The sequence below is a fragment of the Oryza brachyantha genome, chromosome 1, assembly GCF_000231095.2.
Source record: "Oryza brachyantha chromosome 1, ObraRS2, whole genome shotgun sequence".
NCBI lineage: Eukaryota > Viridiplantae > Streptophyta > Magnoliopsida > Poales > Poaceae > Oryza > Oryza brachyantha.
In genome coordinates, this window is record NC_023163.2 from 4,980,658 (window position 1) to 5,000,462 (window position 19,805).

At 40.4% G+C, this 19,805-nt stretch overlaps 3 protein-coding genes across 3 annotated transcripts; 1 reads left to right on the top strand and 2 right to left on the bottom strand.

Moving 5' to 3' along the window:
* The first annotated feature begins 1,212 nt into the window (after positions 1-1,212).
* Positions 1,213-4,512, top strand: LOC102718874. The gene is made up of 2 exons (XM_040519912.1): positions 1,213-1,547; positions 4,009-4,512. The coding sequence occupies exons 1-2, from the start codon at positions 1,365-1,367 to the stop codon at positions 4,273-4,275; spliced, it is 450 nt and encodes a 149-aa protein (XP_040375846.1). The 5' UTR covers positions 1,213-1,364; the 3' UTR covers positions 4,276-4,512.
* A 47-nt stretch (positions 4,513-4,559) lies between these two features.
* LOC107305334 lies at positions 4,560-5,376 on the bottom strand. Its single transcript, XM_040519911.1, has one exon. It carries the CDS (start codon positions 5,233-5,235, stop codon positions 4,753-4,755), a length of 483 nt encoding a protein of 160 aa, XP_040375845.1. The 5' UTR covers positions 5,236-5,376; the 3' UTR covers positions 4,560-4,752.
* A 3,479-nt stretch (positions 5,377-8,855) lies between these two features.
* Positions 8,856-9,857, bottom strand: LOC102719151. The gene is made up of 3 exons (XM_040520120.1): positions 9,659-9,857; positions 9,361-9,508; positions 8,856-9,276 (listed from the first exon to the last, which is right to left on the bottom strand). Exons 1-3 carry the CDS (start codon positions 9,733-9,735, stop codon positions 9,214-9,216), a joined length of 288 nt encoding a protein of 95 aa, XP_040376054.1. The 5' UTR covers positions 9,736-9,857; the 3' UTR covers positions 8,856-9,213.
* Between the last annotated feature and the right edge of the window lie 9,948 nt (positions 9,858-19,805).

Genomic DNA, 19,805 nt, shown 5'->3' on the forward strand with positions numbered 1-19,805 from the left:
ATTAACGCGCGCGACAAAATCCCCAAGGAAAATATTGACCGGGACAGAGGCCGGAGGCGAGGCGTCTGTTTCCGTTTTTTTTGTTGCCCTTTTCTTTTCTCCAGCTCTTTAGCTAGGTTGGTGTCCGTGGTACCGATCGATCGATCGTGGCTCATGGGCGATAGAAACGTCGCGTCTTAGCACGGCGTCTGGGAGAGATTCCCGTGGCCGAGAGAGAGAGAGAGAGAGAGTAGTGGACCACGCGCACGTACGTGCCAGAGGAGAGCATACGATGGGATCCGTCGGAGAGCGACGCCGAAACGGACGGACCCCTGCCACTGCCCACCGCCCCGCGATTCAAGCGCGCGCTCGCGGCCGCCGGGGCCGTTGCGGAAACGGGCGCCATACCGGGGGGAGGGGGGGGGGGGGGGGGGGGGGGGCGGGTCGTCGGATCTGGAAAATACGATGCTCCCTGGGCGAGATCTCTCCCGATTCGCGAAAGGGATTTCCGTCTGCATCGTCGCGAAAGCCGCCGCCGGGGAGAAAAACAAAATTGGGCCGCAGCAATAGCTAGCTATACACTGCGTTTGGAGCAGTATATAACTAGCAAGCCGACTGTAACATTCTTTACCTTTTTTTATACCTCGACTGTACAGTAGTTAACTCTTTCTTATTAATATATGAGCTACAGTTAGCTCTTTGTTATTAATGTATGAGCTACTTGTCTCTCTTGTTTTTTGGGTTCGGCTATAAGTTTATATCTCGCTTCTCCTTTCTCTCTTCTCATCTTTTCCCCATCTCAACATTTAGCCGGTTTATAGCTTGCTATTTCATACTTATCTCTGTTAGGCGAGTGACACCACAGACGTGGCCTATATAATTGGACGTGCGGCCGTTTGTAATGGAGTTGTTTGTGAACTGATGTTTAATTTAGAAAATTCATCTGCGATTTCCAGATTGTTCTGCAACACAGCCTAATCATGGTTTAGATTTCCACCCGTGGGTTCTATTCACAGTCGTACCATTGAATTCCAGCGCACATGAATAATATAATAAGTAAATAATAAAAAACAAAGTTTGCTGAAAACAAAAAAAAAAAAAGAAGAGAGGAAGAGATGGGCCTTGAGACTTTGAGTAGCGGCAAGATAGCAAGTATATTGGGCTTTCGTGAATTCGGCCCAACTAATGTCTTTCCAGGTGTCTACTCTCTAGAGAGGGAGAAGGCCCAAGTGGTCCACCAAGTCCGTGTATACGAGATCGTTGAGCCGAGCACACTAGGGCCGGCGCGGCGGCGGCGGCGGCGGCGGCGGAGAAAAGGCGCGTCGAGCGGGGGGACGGAGGCGCGTCGAGCGGGAGGGAGGAGTGAGTTTTTGGAGCGGGCGGAGATGCCGCTCTACGACTGCATGCTGCTGGTGAAGCCGCTGGTGACCAAGGAGGCCATGGCGGAGCTTGCGGCGCGGGTGGCGCGGCGAGCGTACCAGCGGAACGGCGTCGTCACCGAAGTCAAGTCCTTCGGCTCCATCAACCTCGCCTACGGCATCAAGAAGCTCGACGGCCGCCACTTCAAGGTCAGCCAGCCAGCCGGCCTGATTCGTCCCCTCCTTGTTGCGCGCTTGCTCTCGGTCGCCGGCCTCTTCTCTTCCTTGCGTGCTGCGCGTTTGTGGGTGGCTCGTGGACTAGGTGTTTTGCTGGCGATCTGATGCGCCTGCATGGACTGGAACGTGTTCGGTGAAATGATTAGGTGGATTGGAGAGTTGGGGAGCTTTGCTGTTCTTCCCGGTGGCAGTCGCCCGTGACGTGCTCGATGAAATGCCTCAATGAGGGTTAGCCGTAGAATGTCTTGACGTCCTGGGAGGAATGCCCTAGTGAATGCATTACTGGCGTAATGGTCATTCTTATCGTTGAAGCTAGCTTTTTTAAGTTTAGGATTTTCAGTGCTTTAGAAATATCAGGATTTACCTTGGTCGACTGGCTCAGAGAACAGATGTTCTGCAGTAAATGTTCAATTGGCTTTGAATATAACCATTGATTCTTTGAGATACGAAACACCTCCACAATGTAGTGTAAACCATATTACAAGTGGAATGTTACATATTCTTTTGGGTTTGCTATCTAGGTCTAGTTTTGGTCTTATTTTTAGGATTCTATTTACTTAAATTTTGTTGTCAGTGACTTAAAAAAAACCCTTGCGATATGGCACTAAAATGTTTGTGCATAGTATACTTATTGGGGGAAATATTTTTTGTTGGTTACTGATTCATATGATTCAGTGATGTTTGGGTTTTGTTTGCGTTATGCACTTTGCTACTTGTGTAGTCTCGTTATGGTACTTGGATCCCTCAGTTGCTGCGTGAAATGTGCAGAAGGGTATCTCTACTGCGTTTAAGCTTGGACTGTCTTTCAAAATTTCTTATTCTTGAACATAATTTTAGAGGTGTTTTGCCTTTTTCTTATTCATGTTCTTCAGGTTTGCCATACATGACTATAATAGAGGAGCAAAGGCTACATTTTTCTCTTCCATGTGTCCTATCTATTTCTGCATCTACACTGCATTTTTGTTAGTGTAACAGTTGATTTGTTTTCTTGAAAACTGCAATGGCCATATTATGTCCACTGTTGAGCTCAAATCAACATTGAGGCCAAATCTTAAAAGGATTCTATGAAAGATTAATTAGTTACAAAAGGTCAAAAATACAGAATATCTTATATATGTTTTTATTCAGCATATCAAGAATGACTAGTTGATTGTTGTATAGTACTCTGTAATTGAACTTTGGGAAATGCTGCAAAATACACGCGTGGGTAGTATATCTCATACTGCCCATCGTGTCGTCTTTTAAGTGCGGATTTCATCTCATATATGTTGAAATACCTTGTTGAGGTCAACTGCACGGTCTTGTGTCAAAAACTTAAAACCGGACTATGGATTGCAATGCTACGTTGACAGTTCAACACATTGTTATTGTTTCTAGTTTCTAACTTACCTAATTCAGATGTATACCTTTGCTCACTTCGTCAGTTACCTTGATGGGTCACACCAAGACTTGAACCATTTAACAAACATATATGGCTATTGATGGAAACTGGAATTTTCTCTATGTTGGTCCTTGTTACACCTAAAAAATGTAAGGGCTGAATGTTTCTAGTGGGACTCTTAGGGCTGAATTTTCCTTTTGTATGAGAACAGTGTTATCAGCTATTGATAATGGCCTAGCTGTGCATGTAATTGTAGAGAAAAATTTGTGGTGAATGTGCCTACTTTGTTGAATTGCACATCCTAAGTGGAATTGATGTGGACATAGAAGTTATCACTAACGGCAATACTGATGTTGCATAATTAATGAGAATGCATTGCAGTGACGCACATAATTTATCACTAATAAAGTTTTCTTATTTATCCATTTTGTTTATTACAAATTGCTGAACATCATGCAGAGATCAGGTGCTCCACAATGCTCTAAATGGATATACATTCCATATAATCTTTTTCAAAAGAGTGTATTTTCATCATCAATTGACTCTCAGAGAAACCTTTGATGCTGCAAGTGAGAGCAAAGTCAGTAAAGTAAACACACCAGTATTAGAAAAATAGCTGTGCGTGTACATGGCAATTTCTTATGTAGTATATTCTAATTTCCTTCCCGCTTCTGTTCAAGTTTTGAACCAATTATAAGTGATATAAACATGTTTATTTATGGTTGGCTACTAGCAAGCTTGTCAGGAATGAGGGTTTGATCGCTTTGAAAATAACTACTTTGAAAGTCTCAGAGCAAAGTGATACTCTCTGCTACTGTCCAATGTTGCCAAAACAAAATATCGGCATATCGAATTGGAAATACTCACTTTCTTCTATACTATAGGACTTTTTGGCACTACTTAGATTCATCAATAGATCAATGTATATATTTTATATATGTGTTCGGATTTATTAGTATCTATATGAATATATAAAAGAGCATAATATCTTATAATATGAAACAGAGTTAATAGTTTTCTTAGTTAGCTGAAAAGTTTATACCGCGTGTACAGGGCCAACTTATGCAACTGACCATGATGGTTCCACCTTCCTTCACCCAAGAACTCCACTACCTGAACAAGGAGGACAGGCTGCTCCGCTGGTTGGTGGTGAAGCATAGAGATGCAGTGTACGGCGTGGAGTTTATCAACGAGGACGACAGAAAGCACGAGCTGAGCTACTTCCGCTTCCGTACCAAAGATGATAGCAGCGATGCTGATGAATACGACGCTGACAGTGATGACTATGAATATGAGGTCGACGAGGAAGTAACTGAGTAAGCTCCATCGATCGGATCTCTGCTCCCGCACTGGGCAGGCACACATTGTTGTCCACCGAATATTATCCACTGCAACATAGGTGAACAAAGTCACACATGAACCTGACTTCTGGTTGCTGAAATGTGATTTTTTTCCCCTTCCCCCGTTTTACTAGATCATGGGTAGCATGTTGTTTGTATTACGTTTATGATGCGAATAATAAGCGCTAGAAGGGATCATCTTGCAAATCTGGCACTTCTTTTGCTCTTTCGATTTCTTGGTTTTATCATGAAATTGCTGAATGATATGATAACGTAGGAGCATCATTTATTCATTCATCAATATAGCTTTACATAATAGTACATCGTGATGCTGTTGGGAGGATCTGCACAATGGTACTACAACTATACACCATACACCAGAATGCTTGATAAACAAGATGATGGGGAGTAGTAAAATGCATCTATGGTGGTGATGGAATGGAACGGCCAAGATCGATCAGAAGCGATGCGCCAGCGACCTGAACCAGCCCACGACGCCGCCCTCGTCGTCGTCGTCCGAGTCTGACTCGCAGTCGGAGTCCGAGTCGGATTCGTCGTCGTCGCCGCCCTTCGTCCACGCCGGCCGCGGCCACCACCCGTCGTCCTGCGAATCGCCGCTCGTCCGGACGGCCACCGCGCTCGGCTCCTCGCACCGGAAGACGAGGCACAGCAGCGAGGAGAGCTGGCCCCCACGGCGGGCGGCGGGTCGTCCCCTCCCCTCCTCCTCCGGAACGGCGAGCACGGTGGTGGTGGTGATGGTGGTGGTCAGATCCGCGTCGGCCACCGGCTTGGTCAGGCGAAGCGGCTCCGCGGCCGCCTCGCGGTCCACGGCGTCGGGCACCTGCGGCGGGAGGTCGCAGGGGCGGCGCGCCGGGGCCGGGGCCACGAGCAGCAAGCAGACGGCGGCGGCGAGGGCGACGGCGGCGCCTGCGGGGGCCATGCTTGCGTTTGCGTTTGTGATTAGTTGTGATTCGCGCTGCGATTTAAGGGCGAAATCGACCGGGCTTAACCTTGCTTGATTAATCGCTAAGGAAGCCTCCTCTCGCCATTTTCCGTGTTACGACGGCGACGCAACGGAGCGAGACGAGCGGCCGGGGGGAGACGACGACTCGCGAAAGCGAAAAGGAGACGACTTCCTACTGCGAAAATTACTGGGCGCACCAAACCGGAAGCACACAAGGTTCCGCTTGAGAAATGAGAATGATCGGTAATATTCCATTCGTTACATGTTAAAATTTATATCATTATATCCATGCTAATAAATTTATACACGTATGTAATATGTATATATTACCATATAGATGAATCTAGATAAACCTAAAAATTATAGAACAGAGAGAGCATATATATATATATATATATGTGGATTGGATGGATTTTATTACTTGTGAATTGTGATTGTGAAATAGGCAGCCAGGACCAGGATGGAAAGTAGTAATAGTACATTTAATATAAGTTGGAGCACATTTTTCTTAGAGTAAAGTACATGGTCCGGTCCTTAAACTTATGACGTGGTACCACTTAGGTCCATAAACTTAGAAAATATTCGTTTAAGTCCATGAACTTGTTTTAATGTACCATCCAAATCCATGAACTTGTTTTAATGTACCATCCAGGTCCATGAACTCGTTTTAATGTATCATCTAGGTCCATGACTTTAGACGTTAAAACGAGTTCATGGACCTAAACATATATTTTCTAAGTTTATGGACCTAAGTGGTATCGCACCACAAGTTTAAGGATCGATCATGTACTTTACTCTTTTTCTTAGAGTAAAATGACACTGTCGGTGAAGGTAAGGATGGTGTGTTCTTTTTTTCTTTTCCAAACAGAAATGTTGTATTATGATACTAAAGATATGCTTAATATCTATTATTCATAGACGAGAAATGGCAAGAAAATCTTGTGTGAAGAAGGAACTAAACTCATGCCAACTAAATACTCATGTCAGCTCTCTATCAATTGAGCCAGGGATGAAACTAGGATTTACTAAGCCTGAGGCTCAATAATAAAATATAAATCTTTTAGGTAAATTTTAACTAAAACATAATAATTTTCTATGTAATTTTTTGGCTAGGAGTGGGGCTCAAGCCCAAGCTGTCCCATGCCTAGTATCCATTTAGCCCCATGCCTAGTATCTATTTAGCGAATTGCAGAGACCACCTCTAAACAGTAACATCATTAATTTATATTTCGATTTCACCATGGCACTTCTGTTTTGGCTCTTATATATTATCCAAAAGAGGTTCCTGCATTAAGTATACTTATATATATATATATATATATAGCTTTATATATTTTTTAAAAAATAAATAAGATAAATGGTCAACCATGTATAAAAAATATTTAAGGACGAAGGAAGTATTATCAAAAGGAGGGTTCCTGCATGCATGCTATAAGGATAATATGAATACGACAGCACAGCTTTATCTGCTTGCGACTACCATCCGATCCGATGACGTCGTGGTTTTTCTTTTAGCCACTTGTGTGGCCTACACAGCAGCTAGCAGCCGTGCAGTGTGTGATATATGATATATCCTTTTGAAAGGGTTATCACTTATCAGCAAAGAATAATGGCATTGACCTTGTCTGTTGCTTGCTTTGGCAGAATGGACGATGCACAGCACAGCACAGCACAGCACAGCACAGGCAGGCAGGCAGCTGGGGACATACTACATGTCAAAAAACACATGCAGTGATCAAAGAAGAAAAAAAAGATACATGGATACCTTTGGGATAACTTGCATGCTGACACCATTATTCAGACTTTCAGAGCTTGGACATGGTGCATGGATGCATGTTCCTGGCTGCTACATTGTCAATGGAGGGTTTTTTTTTTAGTACCCCAATTATAGTTACACGTATCAAGTTCTCATTGGCTTGATCTACAATTTGTTTTTCATCTTGTGTTCGGCTTTGATTATGGAGAACCCTAGTTACCATACTGACTTTTTATATATAATGGATGAATTAATATATATAAGTGCTTTCTGAGCTTGTAATTAAATAATGTGATTCTTTTAAACAAATAAACATATATATAAATTTTCTAGAATACTATTTTGAGTCCATTTTTTTATTTTAAGTTAATCCATTCGTTTGTACCCTCGAACAATTGGTGCGTACGTATCAAATATGCTATTCACCAATTTAGCACAAAAGAACACATTCATTAGATTTATTCAGAGCTTTTGTTGCAATGAGATGTTTGAAACCCCTCTCGCAGAGAATTAGTATGCACTTTCTAGAAAAAAAAATCCTGAAATATTGTTCTTCAAACAAGATTCATGGAAATCTCGAAGAGCTTAAATATTGTGGTTCTTTTGATGAAAATTTATAGTTGTACGATCTGCAGCTTTGCGCCTGTCTGCATATATGCTAACACATTCACTATACAAATTACAGATTCCACTAAAAAAACCATGAGATGCATTTATTAAGCCCAATTAATCTTTTAGCAGCAAATATTTACTGTAGTACCACATTGTCAAATCATGACGCAATTAGACTTAAAAGATTCATATTGTAATTTACATGTAATTTGTGCAATTGGTTCTTTTTTGGCTACATTTAATACTGTCCAAACATTTCGTGTGACAGTGTAAACATTTTTATTTTAAGAACTAAACATGGCCTTAATTTAAATAGTATATTATGATATTAGAATAATGCTATGTTCTAACCATGCCCTAACTAGTGATATGCATTCTCCTTGCACCCTGTTGCCGGTTAAACTGACGATGCATTATTCAATATTTAACTGGACCTTGCAAATTGCCATGTTTAATTCGTAAACATCCATTTTCTTAACATAAAAAGGTTATTGATAAATAGAGATCAATAAGAGCTAGCTGCCAAGCTAGTGGTCTAATATAACTGCAAAATTGAACTGTAGTTTCGATCTACTACATTTTGGCTTCGATCATCTCAGGGGCACACATACACAGAGACTGAAGATTCTGACGAGATACATTTAGATATGCTTAATTAGCTATAGCTAGGCATATTAACACTTTCCCAATTTCCATGCATAGATTTCTTGATCAACCAAACACGTACATCGACATGTATGTTTTCCATCAAGATCATCGTCTCGGAGACTTGCAAGTGCTAATTAGGAATCATATCTGATTGATTAATTGATCACAAATTCAAGAGAGGTCCGTTGTTCAAAGCTGGCACACCTCGATTAATTACTCGTAGCTAGCTATATATATCTTTGCATATATCTGTGATCAGCTCTTTAATTTTTGTCTTGTCCTAACAAAGTGGTCAACCAAGACCTTAAACCGCTCACATTAGGAGCCCAAAGCATGCAACTATCCATGCATGCATATATATAGAAACAACACCCAAAAGTCACACACGCATTGCAATGTTTGACAGAAATTAGGGGTTCAGAGAATGCAGCAAGCACACATACATGTGCATGCATTAGCTATATATATATAATTTATATAATACATGAGTAGGTTTTGAACTAAACCATTTTGAATTAACCATATATTACATGCAGATTTGAACACAAAAGTCGTCGTCGTTCTCTGACAATTAGACGCTAAGAACTGCATTTACTAATTTATTATATATTATCACTGCTAAGCAGTACTCCAGTACTATACATATACAACACTAGCAGCTACATATGCTTGACAATGGAGTCAACAGAGCCATATAAATATGGGAGCTCACACTGTCACACACACACACGCCGACACACATGCACCAAAGGCAATTTACTCGGTCGATCAACCCCTTTAGCCTAATTAATTAGTAATTAAAAATAGCTACATATATATAGCCCATATATAGCTGATGCCAAATTAATTAATTTAAGCATCTAGTTGACTACTAATTGGCACACACATATGTATAATGTATGTGTAGTAGTAATAATCTCTATCAATTTGACTGGGCATCAAGCAAGCTCCTGGTTCTTCTCCACCACCCTCACCTCCTTCGCCGACCTCAGGATGCTCGCCTGCATTTTGCCATGGCCATCAGCATATAATCAACAAAGTTACAGACAAAGCTAGCTAGCTTACTGCGACTCTGCTACACTGACCTGAGCATCGGTGATCTCGACGGCGAAGCCATCGACGATGGCGAGCGACGACTTCCTCCGGTAGGTCTCCGGCTGCAGGTGCTTGGAGAGCAGCTTGTCGTGCTTGTGGCTCAGGTAGGCGTCCAGCGTGGCCGACCCCTCCTTGGACCTGCATGCAGCAGGTACCAAATATTCAGCTAGAGAATTCAGAAAACACACACGAGATCGATCTCTCTTGCTACCTATAATATATGTGTACATGTGTAAATCTGTAATGATATGTTTACTTTTATATATGTGGCTGGATGTGTGTACAGACCTGTCAGCTCTGAGGCGCTCGTAGACTGGGTCGAAGTTCATGAACACGAAGTAGACCTCCTGGTGCGGCTTCGCCATTGCTGTTGCTACTTGCTAGCTAGCTCAACCTTCTTCTTCTTCCCCTTTCTTCTTCTTCTTCTCCAGCTGTGGCTTCAACTGATGCACTACTGGTGTCACTGCTCAGACTACTAAAGCGAGAAAGTGTGTGCTCGGTTGGCTGGCTGCAGATCACTGGAAACGCCGGTATTTATAGCCGGTGGCCGGAGAGGGATCGAGCTCTAGTACATTATACGGCCACTACGTACTGCAAGTGTGGGCACGCGTGTACATAGCCTTGGTGCAGATTACTGAACCCAGATTAGGCTAGATCTAGAGTGATTTGTTTTAACCAATAATTAAGCACAGCATGCATGCATGCGACCAAAACGACAAACCGGGTTTGATTTGGTCAAGGGAGCATCTCCTCGTTGAATAACCCACACCACTGCACATGCATCTCAGCTACAGTAGCTAGCTAGCTAACACACACACTTGTCATCAGTTCACTGCATTGCATCTTTCAGTGACCTTAGGGGAAACAGTTTTTATCACACGGGTATAGCTATATCTGTGTGCTTACATGCCATCTAAATAGTCATTAAAAAATATAAAAAATTTGATAAAATGGATTAATATAATTTATATCACTCCACAAACATGCAAGTTTAAATTCAACTTCTACAAGTTGTAGCAAAAAAACAAACAAAACTGAAATTAAGTATACGCATATTCATAATTGTTTTTGTTATTTTTGCTACAACTTGTAAAAGTTGAATTTAAACTTGCATGTTGGTGGAGTGATATAACTCATGTTAAACTATCTTGTAAAATTTTTTTATAATTTTTTGATAACTATTTAGATGACAAATCTGTGTGCTAAAAAACTGCTTCCTGACCTCTGATCATACTAGTTACGTACAGTGCCGACCATGTATTTCTTTTTTAATTTTGAAATCAGAAATAAAATACAGGCAGTTGCATGATCACATCACTGGATATATGTATGTACACAGTACTGCACATGCATGTGCATGCATGGTGCATGGGCGATCGATATATCATATATTTATGTGCATACAAATATATATCCAGCTAGATATATAGGTTTCTAGGAGAAATGCAGAATGTTTGATGCATGCAAATGGATGGCGATACACAACACACATGCACGCACGGATGGGAATCTTGCACAGGGAGAGAAGAGGTCAAGGGCTCGAGATCATCGTCATCCCTGCACTGATGTCTCTGTCGTCTGCACACGCACCTGCAGAATTGCAGATATATGCTCCCTCCGTCTAGTATTTATTGGATTTTTACTATTTATTTATAATTTTTAACCATTCATTTTATTTAAAAGTTTTGTGCAATATAAAAATTTATAAGTAATAATTAAACTACTTTTAATAATAAAGAAAATGATTAACAAAATAAATAATATTTTTAAATTTTTTTGAATAAGACAAGTGGTCAAACATTACAAACAAAAGGTCAAAATCCCTTATAATGTGGGACAGAGGGAGTATATCGCATACTTTAGCATGTTTTAAACTGCTAAACGATATATTTTATAAAAATATTTTTTTTATAAAATTAGTTAAGAAATCTATTTTTTAAATCTGTAATAAGTAATGTTTGTGCTAATAATACTCTCTCGTTTTGTGTAGCCAAGAAGCTAATTAATTAGAACGCGCCCATACTATATGTGCATACTACCTGGGAGGGTGAGCGACTGGTTGGCCGGCCGGAGAGTATATACACGTGTTGATGTCATGGGCTGATCTGGCCAGAATCATGTACGCGCACACGCACACGCACGCCGGCCGGCCGGCCGGCCCGGAGATCGTTGATTGGACGGCGTCGCAGAGGCTGCTAGGGCTAGCTGCGGCGGCGGCAATGCACGCGCGCGCACACACGCACGCGGCCGGCCGGGCCGGGGAGGATCGGATCCATCGCGGCGACGTACTGTACGTACCCGGCCGGCCGCCGCGCGAGGAAGGACGGCAGGCATGAGCGGTGGTGGCGCCGGCCGGCCGGAGAAGAGAGAGATGGTTGGAGGATGTTTGACCCCTTTTTTTGGGGGCGTGCGTGCGTGCATGCATGCTGATGCTGTATTGCTGTGCGTATGGGTGTACGCAAAAGCCAGCCGGATGTTTGACTTTTTTTTTGTTGCTATCATTCATCTTATTTAAAAATTTAGTATAAATATAAAAATAGTAAGTTGTGATTAAAGTTCTTTTAATAATAAAGTAAATCACAAGTAAATATATATAATATTTTTATAATATTTTAAATAAAATAAATGATCAAACATTATAGGGAGTAGCTAGCAAGCTGACTGGACTAATATGTGTGACAATGGAACACAATACTGGTTTTCACTTCTCGATGAATGATTTGATGGAAAGTGGATCCTAAGCTCACGAGGGCATGCGGTTCAAATGGTTATATGTGGAAAATGTTTCAAAAATAGTATATTTTTTCATGTCATTTTTATGGACCTAGATTCCTTATATATAATTGTTAGCTTATGTTTTCATGGAGATACACTTGTATTTCCTATGCAATATTTTTTTAAAACTCAATTTGGATTTCATAGACAGCTATAAGCTTCCATGTATAGTTGTATTTTCTATACAACTTTATTAATCGATCTACACCATAATAATTTGGATTAGCTGATCAATACTTTTTTATTTGATTAATGTGGAAATTTCTAGGCTTCGTAGCTTACTTTTAGCTATTTTTATTATATAATAGACATAGGCAGCGTTCGATTCGGCCAGTTAGGCTAAACTTTACCTCATTTTCCATTAGCACGCTTTTCAAACTACTAAAACAATGTATTTGGTGCAAAAATTTTATATATAGAAAATGTTTAAAAAATCAAATAACTCTATTTTTCAAATTTTTAATAAGTAATACTTAATTAATCATGTGATAATTACATTTATCATTTTCCGTGCGGCTAATCAGCTTTTGCAATCGGTAGAATCAAACACAGCCATAACATAATTATTACTCATCATCTCATAATTAAGGGCCTTTTTTTGCAAAAAGTAAGTAGTAAAATGAGGTTGGGGAGGGGAGGGGGAATGGATGGGAAAATCGACTTGTATGGATGAAAATGGCTTGGAAACGGACAGAAATCATCTTTCTCGTTTTAATTTTCATGTCTTTTTTCGGAATCGAAATTGGAAGTCTTGGATAAAAAAAACAGAATTGAATATTATCGAATAAGAAAATGAGACAAATACAAATCAAAGCGAATACGATAACAAAAATTTATCGTACTATAAAAACCTTCAAACCGAGCTTCCAATTTTTTTCTAAAACAATAGATCGAAAATTCAAAACACTAGTGACTAACCATACCACTTTTTATTATCACGCGCAAGTTCATACATCATTTGTTAATGATTGTCTCAATACCAAATAAAGGATATAGTTTATAAATTATTATAAATTAAAGTACACATCTCACAAACTATTACAAAGTTGAATTAAAATGCACATCATGCATATAAGTTATTACAAAGTAAAGTGTTTGTGTATATGTTTTGACTAATTAAGAACTTAAGGATAACTTGTTGAAGTGGGTTGGGTTATTTGGGCTGATATTCTAGTTTTATGGTATATAGGCTTGTAGAAATTCTGAGAAAAATTCTAGAAAATTTCTGAATGGTTCCGATTTCAGATGGATAGTGTCCTTACCGTATCCGTTTTTGTTTCTAAGAAAAAAAATTGAAACTGTTTAGGTTTTTGATAAATTCCAAAAACAATTCTGACCAACAAATTCTGTTTATGGAAACTGGTTCGAAATCCAGAAATATTCCAAATTCTTTTCATTCCTAATCGGCGGTTGGCGAGCGAGAGGGAAGGGGCTATTTGGCTAGTTGATATGAATGGGTGGATTGATGTTGAAGGCCGGGTAGATAGGGGATAAAAAGAATCTCCCGATGTCTCAAATTCTATGGTGCTTGTAAATTAAAAAGCCTAATATTATATATATATATATATATATATATATATATATATATATTATATAGGTACTGGTTGTTTATGGGATTGACACCTAAAGTTGTTCAATGGTGTTGACTTTTAAGTTTTACATCCTATAGAGACGGAAAATGTCCCATATGTGTTGGTTCTATAGAAATTGACATCTACATAACCATAACATATTAGGTGTTTTGCAACAGTGATATAGTTCTCCACTTGTCATTACTTAAGGTAAATGTGTTAACCTAGGTTATCATGGTTGACGCTTCCAAACATATAAGCAGATTCTTACCAATTCACTATTATCACTTTTGGCCCGCATAGGTCTAAACCACGACACCACAACATTCTTCAAACGAATTGGATGTTACACTTTTGCCTATGTTTAGTGTGCTGATTAAATTGGTCATCGTGTAGTTACTGAGTAGAGATTACTAATAGAATTTAAAGCAAAACTTACATTCCATCAATACATACACGTATGCACACTTTTTTGCGTTAACACGTGTGTCACGCGTGAAGATCTTACATATAAGATCATTTTATGCATCCATCCAAACATCATCTCAACCACAATCCAGCTAACCAAACAACCGCACACGCAATCGCACCTATCTCATACACCAAAGTCATCCTAGACGACTCGCGTGGGGCCAAGCCACTGGCGAGAGCGGTGCAAGTAACCAAACAGAACCCCAAAAAACCACCCAGGGCATGCAGGCAAACCTCTCCACAAGAGAGAGACGACAGACACACACACAATCAAGCTTGTCCGTCAATGGCGCCCACAGATTAATTTGGCCCCATCCGAGAGCGGAGACGAGAGCCGGCCGGCCCCGGGCGGCAGGCAGGCAGGTCAGGGGGATTGATCGATCGATCAGGACCGGAGCGGATCACATGCATGCTGCTCGCTGGACCGACGCCACCATGCAAGTCCAATGAAAGCGTCGTCGTCGGAGATGTGGGGGACTGGTTTCCTCCCAGGGCATCACATCACATCCATGAATGCGCTTGCCTTCCATGCATACGGCCACTGCCTGCCTTGCCTGCACACTCGCACACCATGCCTGCCTGCCTGCCTGCCTCCTATCAGCCGCTTCATTCAGGGGCAGTCACTTCCAGGGTCCCAGCTACGAAAAGAAAAGAAGAGGAGTTGCATCGCATCGCGTCCATGCATATGACTGACATGCTCGATCGCATCGCATGCGTCCAAACCCAACAAACCCTGTGGCCGTGGATGGAGGTATATGCGTGCTACTGTGCAGGCCTGAAAGCTAGCGCAGGCAGCTGCATAGGCACATGTTTTGAAGGAGTGTGTGTGTTTGTGTAAAACTTGGGGTCTCCAAAACGGTAACATCAATGTTGCTCTATTCGACTATAGGTAGTACTGTAGTATGTTTCACTTCCTCTGCCATTTCAATTCACCAACATAACCTAAAAAATAGAGGGGTACCTACGTACTACCTCCGTCTTAAATGTTTGACGCCGTTAATTTTTTTTAAACACGTTGACTATTCGTCTTATTCAAAAAAATTACATAATTATTAATTATTTTTATATCATTTCATTTATTGTTAAATATATCTATAGATTTACATATTTGATAAAAAAATTAAATAAGACGAATAGTCAAACGTGTATAAAAAATCCAACGGCGTTAAACATTTAGGGACGTAGAGAATATATGCTATATGTAGTCAGATATCGAGCATTAAGTCGTGGTCATATTAAAATTTGATTTATAAAATATATCCAAATTTGTGTCTACATCTATCTACCAGATTTCTATGAACTGCTCAAATCCTTATCTCATATTCGGAGCGGAGCGGATTGTACATTATATGATCCCTGATATATGCTGCAAATGTACGTGCCTACCAATGTGCCAATAAAAACCACGCAGGGAGGGTTACACGCACGATTGATCCAGAATATCTCAACCCCCCCCCCCCCCCCCCCCCAACCCCTTTGCAATTGACAAATCAAACTCTCGAACGAATTGCAATTTCCAACGGGATAACAAGCTTGCAGATCGACATGAACACACAGAAGTGACCGTCCAAATTTTCCCTACCCTAGCTAGCTCGAGAAAAGTCTGATGAGCCATCCAGCACTGTACGCACAAAAGGTAGGCCACTCCTACATATGCGTGTGAGATGATAGTGCCGGCCTTCGGTGCTGCATATAATTGGAAAACATTATACATATATACAAGCTATACATATATACCACTACACAACTAGCTCAGTTTTAATCCATACTTCTACAAGTAGTACATCTTCTTCTTCTTCCTCTTCCTCCTATGTGTTCATACATGCATTGAATCAAGGTACGTAGAGGGTGATTGTTTGGTTTTTTCAAATTAAAAAAAGTCAAACGGCATATTTATAAACGAAAAAAAATTTATGAGTAAGAATTTTACATACTCATTCTAGTGATATAAAAGTTAATGCTGGAAAGTAAACTTCGGTGAAAAATCTCCCTCAAAATCAACTCTAAAATTAAGATTGAAAATCTAAATAATATTGGCTTATAAACATAAGCAGAAACGAAAAGATGGGGTGTAATCTAGCTAGTCTCATGCAACTTTCAGTTAATCTGCAAATAGCTGAAACCGATCGAACATATATTTAGTGACACATCAAATTGCAATGCAAATAATAATGATAAGATTGCAGTAATCTCCATGCATGCTCCTACGTACGCGTGAATTAACTAGCAGCCTCATATTTTTCACTTATGTTTATGCTTATAAGCCTAAATTTTGATTTTTAACTTTAAATCTGAATTTAATTTTAAGATTCTTTTCACCATAGTTTATTTTTTACTCCTTCCGTCCCAGTATAAAGCGATTTCTAGCTTCCTAATGCAAGTTTAGTAATAACAGCATTTCTCTAAAAACAAACGACCGAGAAGGATGGCTAGCATGGAAGAACACAGTCCAATCATCTCGTCGGATACCTGTGGCACGAAGACGGCGACCTCGATTTGGGGGGATCCATGGCCATTGAAGATGCAGCCTTCCCAACTTCTCGCTCTGTCGCAGCCCCGTAGTCCTATGTTGGCGGCAGCCAGCCTCATCGAACTTAGCCGTTGGCGACGACAGCGGCCCATCTCCACCAATGCCCCTTTGTCCCTCCCGTCTGATGTATCTCCACTGACACCCCATCGCCGCTAGGGATCATAGGTAACGACACGCCAGCGACAGGTCAGAAAGAGGACGAGCCAACGAGAGGAGCATGTTTTAAGGAGGAGCCACCATAATGGGCTGGCGTGAGCGACTGATGCTAGGAGGACACACCTTGCCATCACAGGACTCCGCAGAAAGAGGAAAGAAACGAGGAAGGGGGAGAAACGAGAGTGAGGAAGGGGGAGGGAGTTAATAAGGCTTCTTAGTCACCCATCTTGCCATGTATGACCAACCAAGCAACATTCATTCAATTGCTTGCTCTTAGGAATCTTTTTTTACATAATCTCTCTCAGAAATCGCTTTATACTGGAACGGAGGGAGTAACATTTAATTTTTAGTTTGTTAACAATATGTACATAAAAACTTTATCAATAAATTTTTTTATTTGTAAATATATTTGCCCGGGTGATAACATGCATGCATATTAAGGTTGGCAGGAACCGCATGCACGGAGATGGAGAGCTAGGTAGGTGCAGCTAGCAATATGTCGCCAGTACGCCGAGGTGCAGGCTGCCACGTATACTGGTGTTAGGCAATGCGAGCACGCGCGCTTTTCGCATTGGCAGCGACATGACAGTTGCCCCCCAAATTAATCATGCATGCATGCACACTCGATCTCACCCAGCTCAGCTACCGGACAGCACCGCCGTCCACGTGGCCCCTGAAACTCCTCGACCCTAACCCCAACAACACCGTCCACTGTACGTATTTACTCCAGCTAGGTGAGTGTGGATTTTAGTTTATTGCATGATATCTAAATAGTTATTAAAAATTATAAAGATAGATTAATATGTGATATATCTCTACACAAACATGCAAGTTAAAATATGACAACTACAATTCATAACAAAAATAACAAATTAAAATATAAATAATTAATGACTATTTGGATAGCATGCAATAAACGAGAGATGTCCCTTCGAGAGCTTAAAACAGTTTACCTAACTAGCTCGACCTCGAGGACTCGACCTCGAGGCACTGAGGATATGCATGCGTTCATCTCACTTAATAACAATAAAAATATAAAAATAATTAGACGGACGAACATACTAAAACATAAACCATCGTGTAAAATACATATCTCTTTTTTTTTAATACGGACGCAGCATTTAGCTAGCTCAACAGTTAGCAGCAGTACTGAGATTATATGGAGTAATTAATAATTAACTCGATCGCGAGGATATATAGTGAGGTTGGTGTGGTACGTGCTCTGTGTTTTGCCGACATGCAGGGAAACCGCTGGGCATGCATATAATATATATGTATGCGATCGCAGGCGACTGTGCTTGAGAGATCGCGAGCGTGTACACGCACAGGAATTAAAGATACATCCAATAGTCACCTCTTGTCTTCATCGATATATCCTGGGCTACCTATAGCTATCGATCTATAGCTAGCTTTGGATTCTAATTTTCTTGCCATCGACTGATGATCTGCTATATATGGAACACGTATATCGATTAATTGTTCTAGCTAGCTCGTCATGTGATGGGTTTTCATATCCATATCCGCCTCTTTCCTGCATGCATTTACATAGTCATAAAGAATTTTAAACTTTTTGATAAGATGACTATCATACACATATTTATAGTTAGATTTATTTTTTTATAATTTACAGGAATCGAATTTGAACGTGCATATTATATATTTCATATTGATCTATCTCGTTAAAAAAAATAATAACTGCTTTGTATTTAGGTGACACGTAAGAAACGAGTGGATATTCAACTGATTGATGAAAATACTTTTATGTCACTTATAAGTTTTTTCTTATAATAATTTTGCCATCAGTAAGTATGTACGACGTTTTCTTGTATAAAACTTCAGTATATACTACAATCTAGAGATACCTATCTTAAAGACCCTAGAAATCCTCTTTTTTAGGCATTTTTGACGGAGTTATCATGAGCGAGGTATAGGAGACACACAGTGGCAACCATGATCTGACGTAGCGTAGTCTAGCAGTCTAGTACTAAGTGAGGATACATATATAGCTAGCATGCGTGCATGCGAGCTCGAGAGTCAACAATGGCGGGGAGCTAGGGATGTATATACTGGCGCCATGCAGCGACAACACAAACGCGCGGGAAACTGGAGAGGGTACATGCATGCATCCATGCACGATAACCCTGGGCCGGTTTAATCATGCAGCAGTGTTCTTTTAAAAGTTATCAATAAAAGATGGAAGATTATCTTATTTTATAATATCTATTTAATGATATAAACAAGTAAACAACAGAATTAGCTACTACAAAGTTAAAAAAATTACTTTAAAAATATAAGATAATAAGCTTCTATATATAAACGTTAGATACGTTATTTAACAGTTTGAGAAACATACGGAAAAATCTGGTCTAAAAATCGCAGGTTGATAGACGGATCATGGCTAGCTTCATGGTTGGATATGATACATCATGAGCTAGATGGTATAGTAGTAGTAGCAGGATGATGTTAGGTATGCAACTCTATCGTGCACATGGCGTAATTGTAAAGCACATCTCACAGCAGCTGCTAGCACTCAACTAGATTGCCATTTGGTCGTCGTCCTTTCGATGAACTCGAGGGACCTCGATTGGTTTGGGTGAATACTACAGTATTTATCAGGTGACGGAAAAGAAGTCAAAAGTATCAGCTTTTGTTTTGTACAATGAAAAAAAAAACAGTTTTTGGGTTAGAGGAAACAACTCAAGAAGCACAGGCGTACACACCGCACGATCACATAAATGTAATAAATGATAAATTCCTAGACTCACTAAATTCATATTGTTAGCACAACCGTGTGTACATAATATGGGTATCAAAACAGAAATTAAGTATAAGTGAAACAATTTATTAACGATTAAAAATACTTCGTGGGTATTTTTTTTGGAATATCTGTACTAGGAGTATCCGTAGACCACATGAGTACATACGGTCAAAG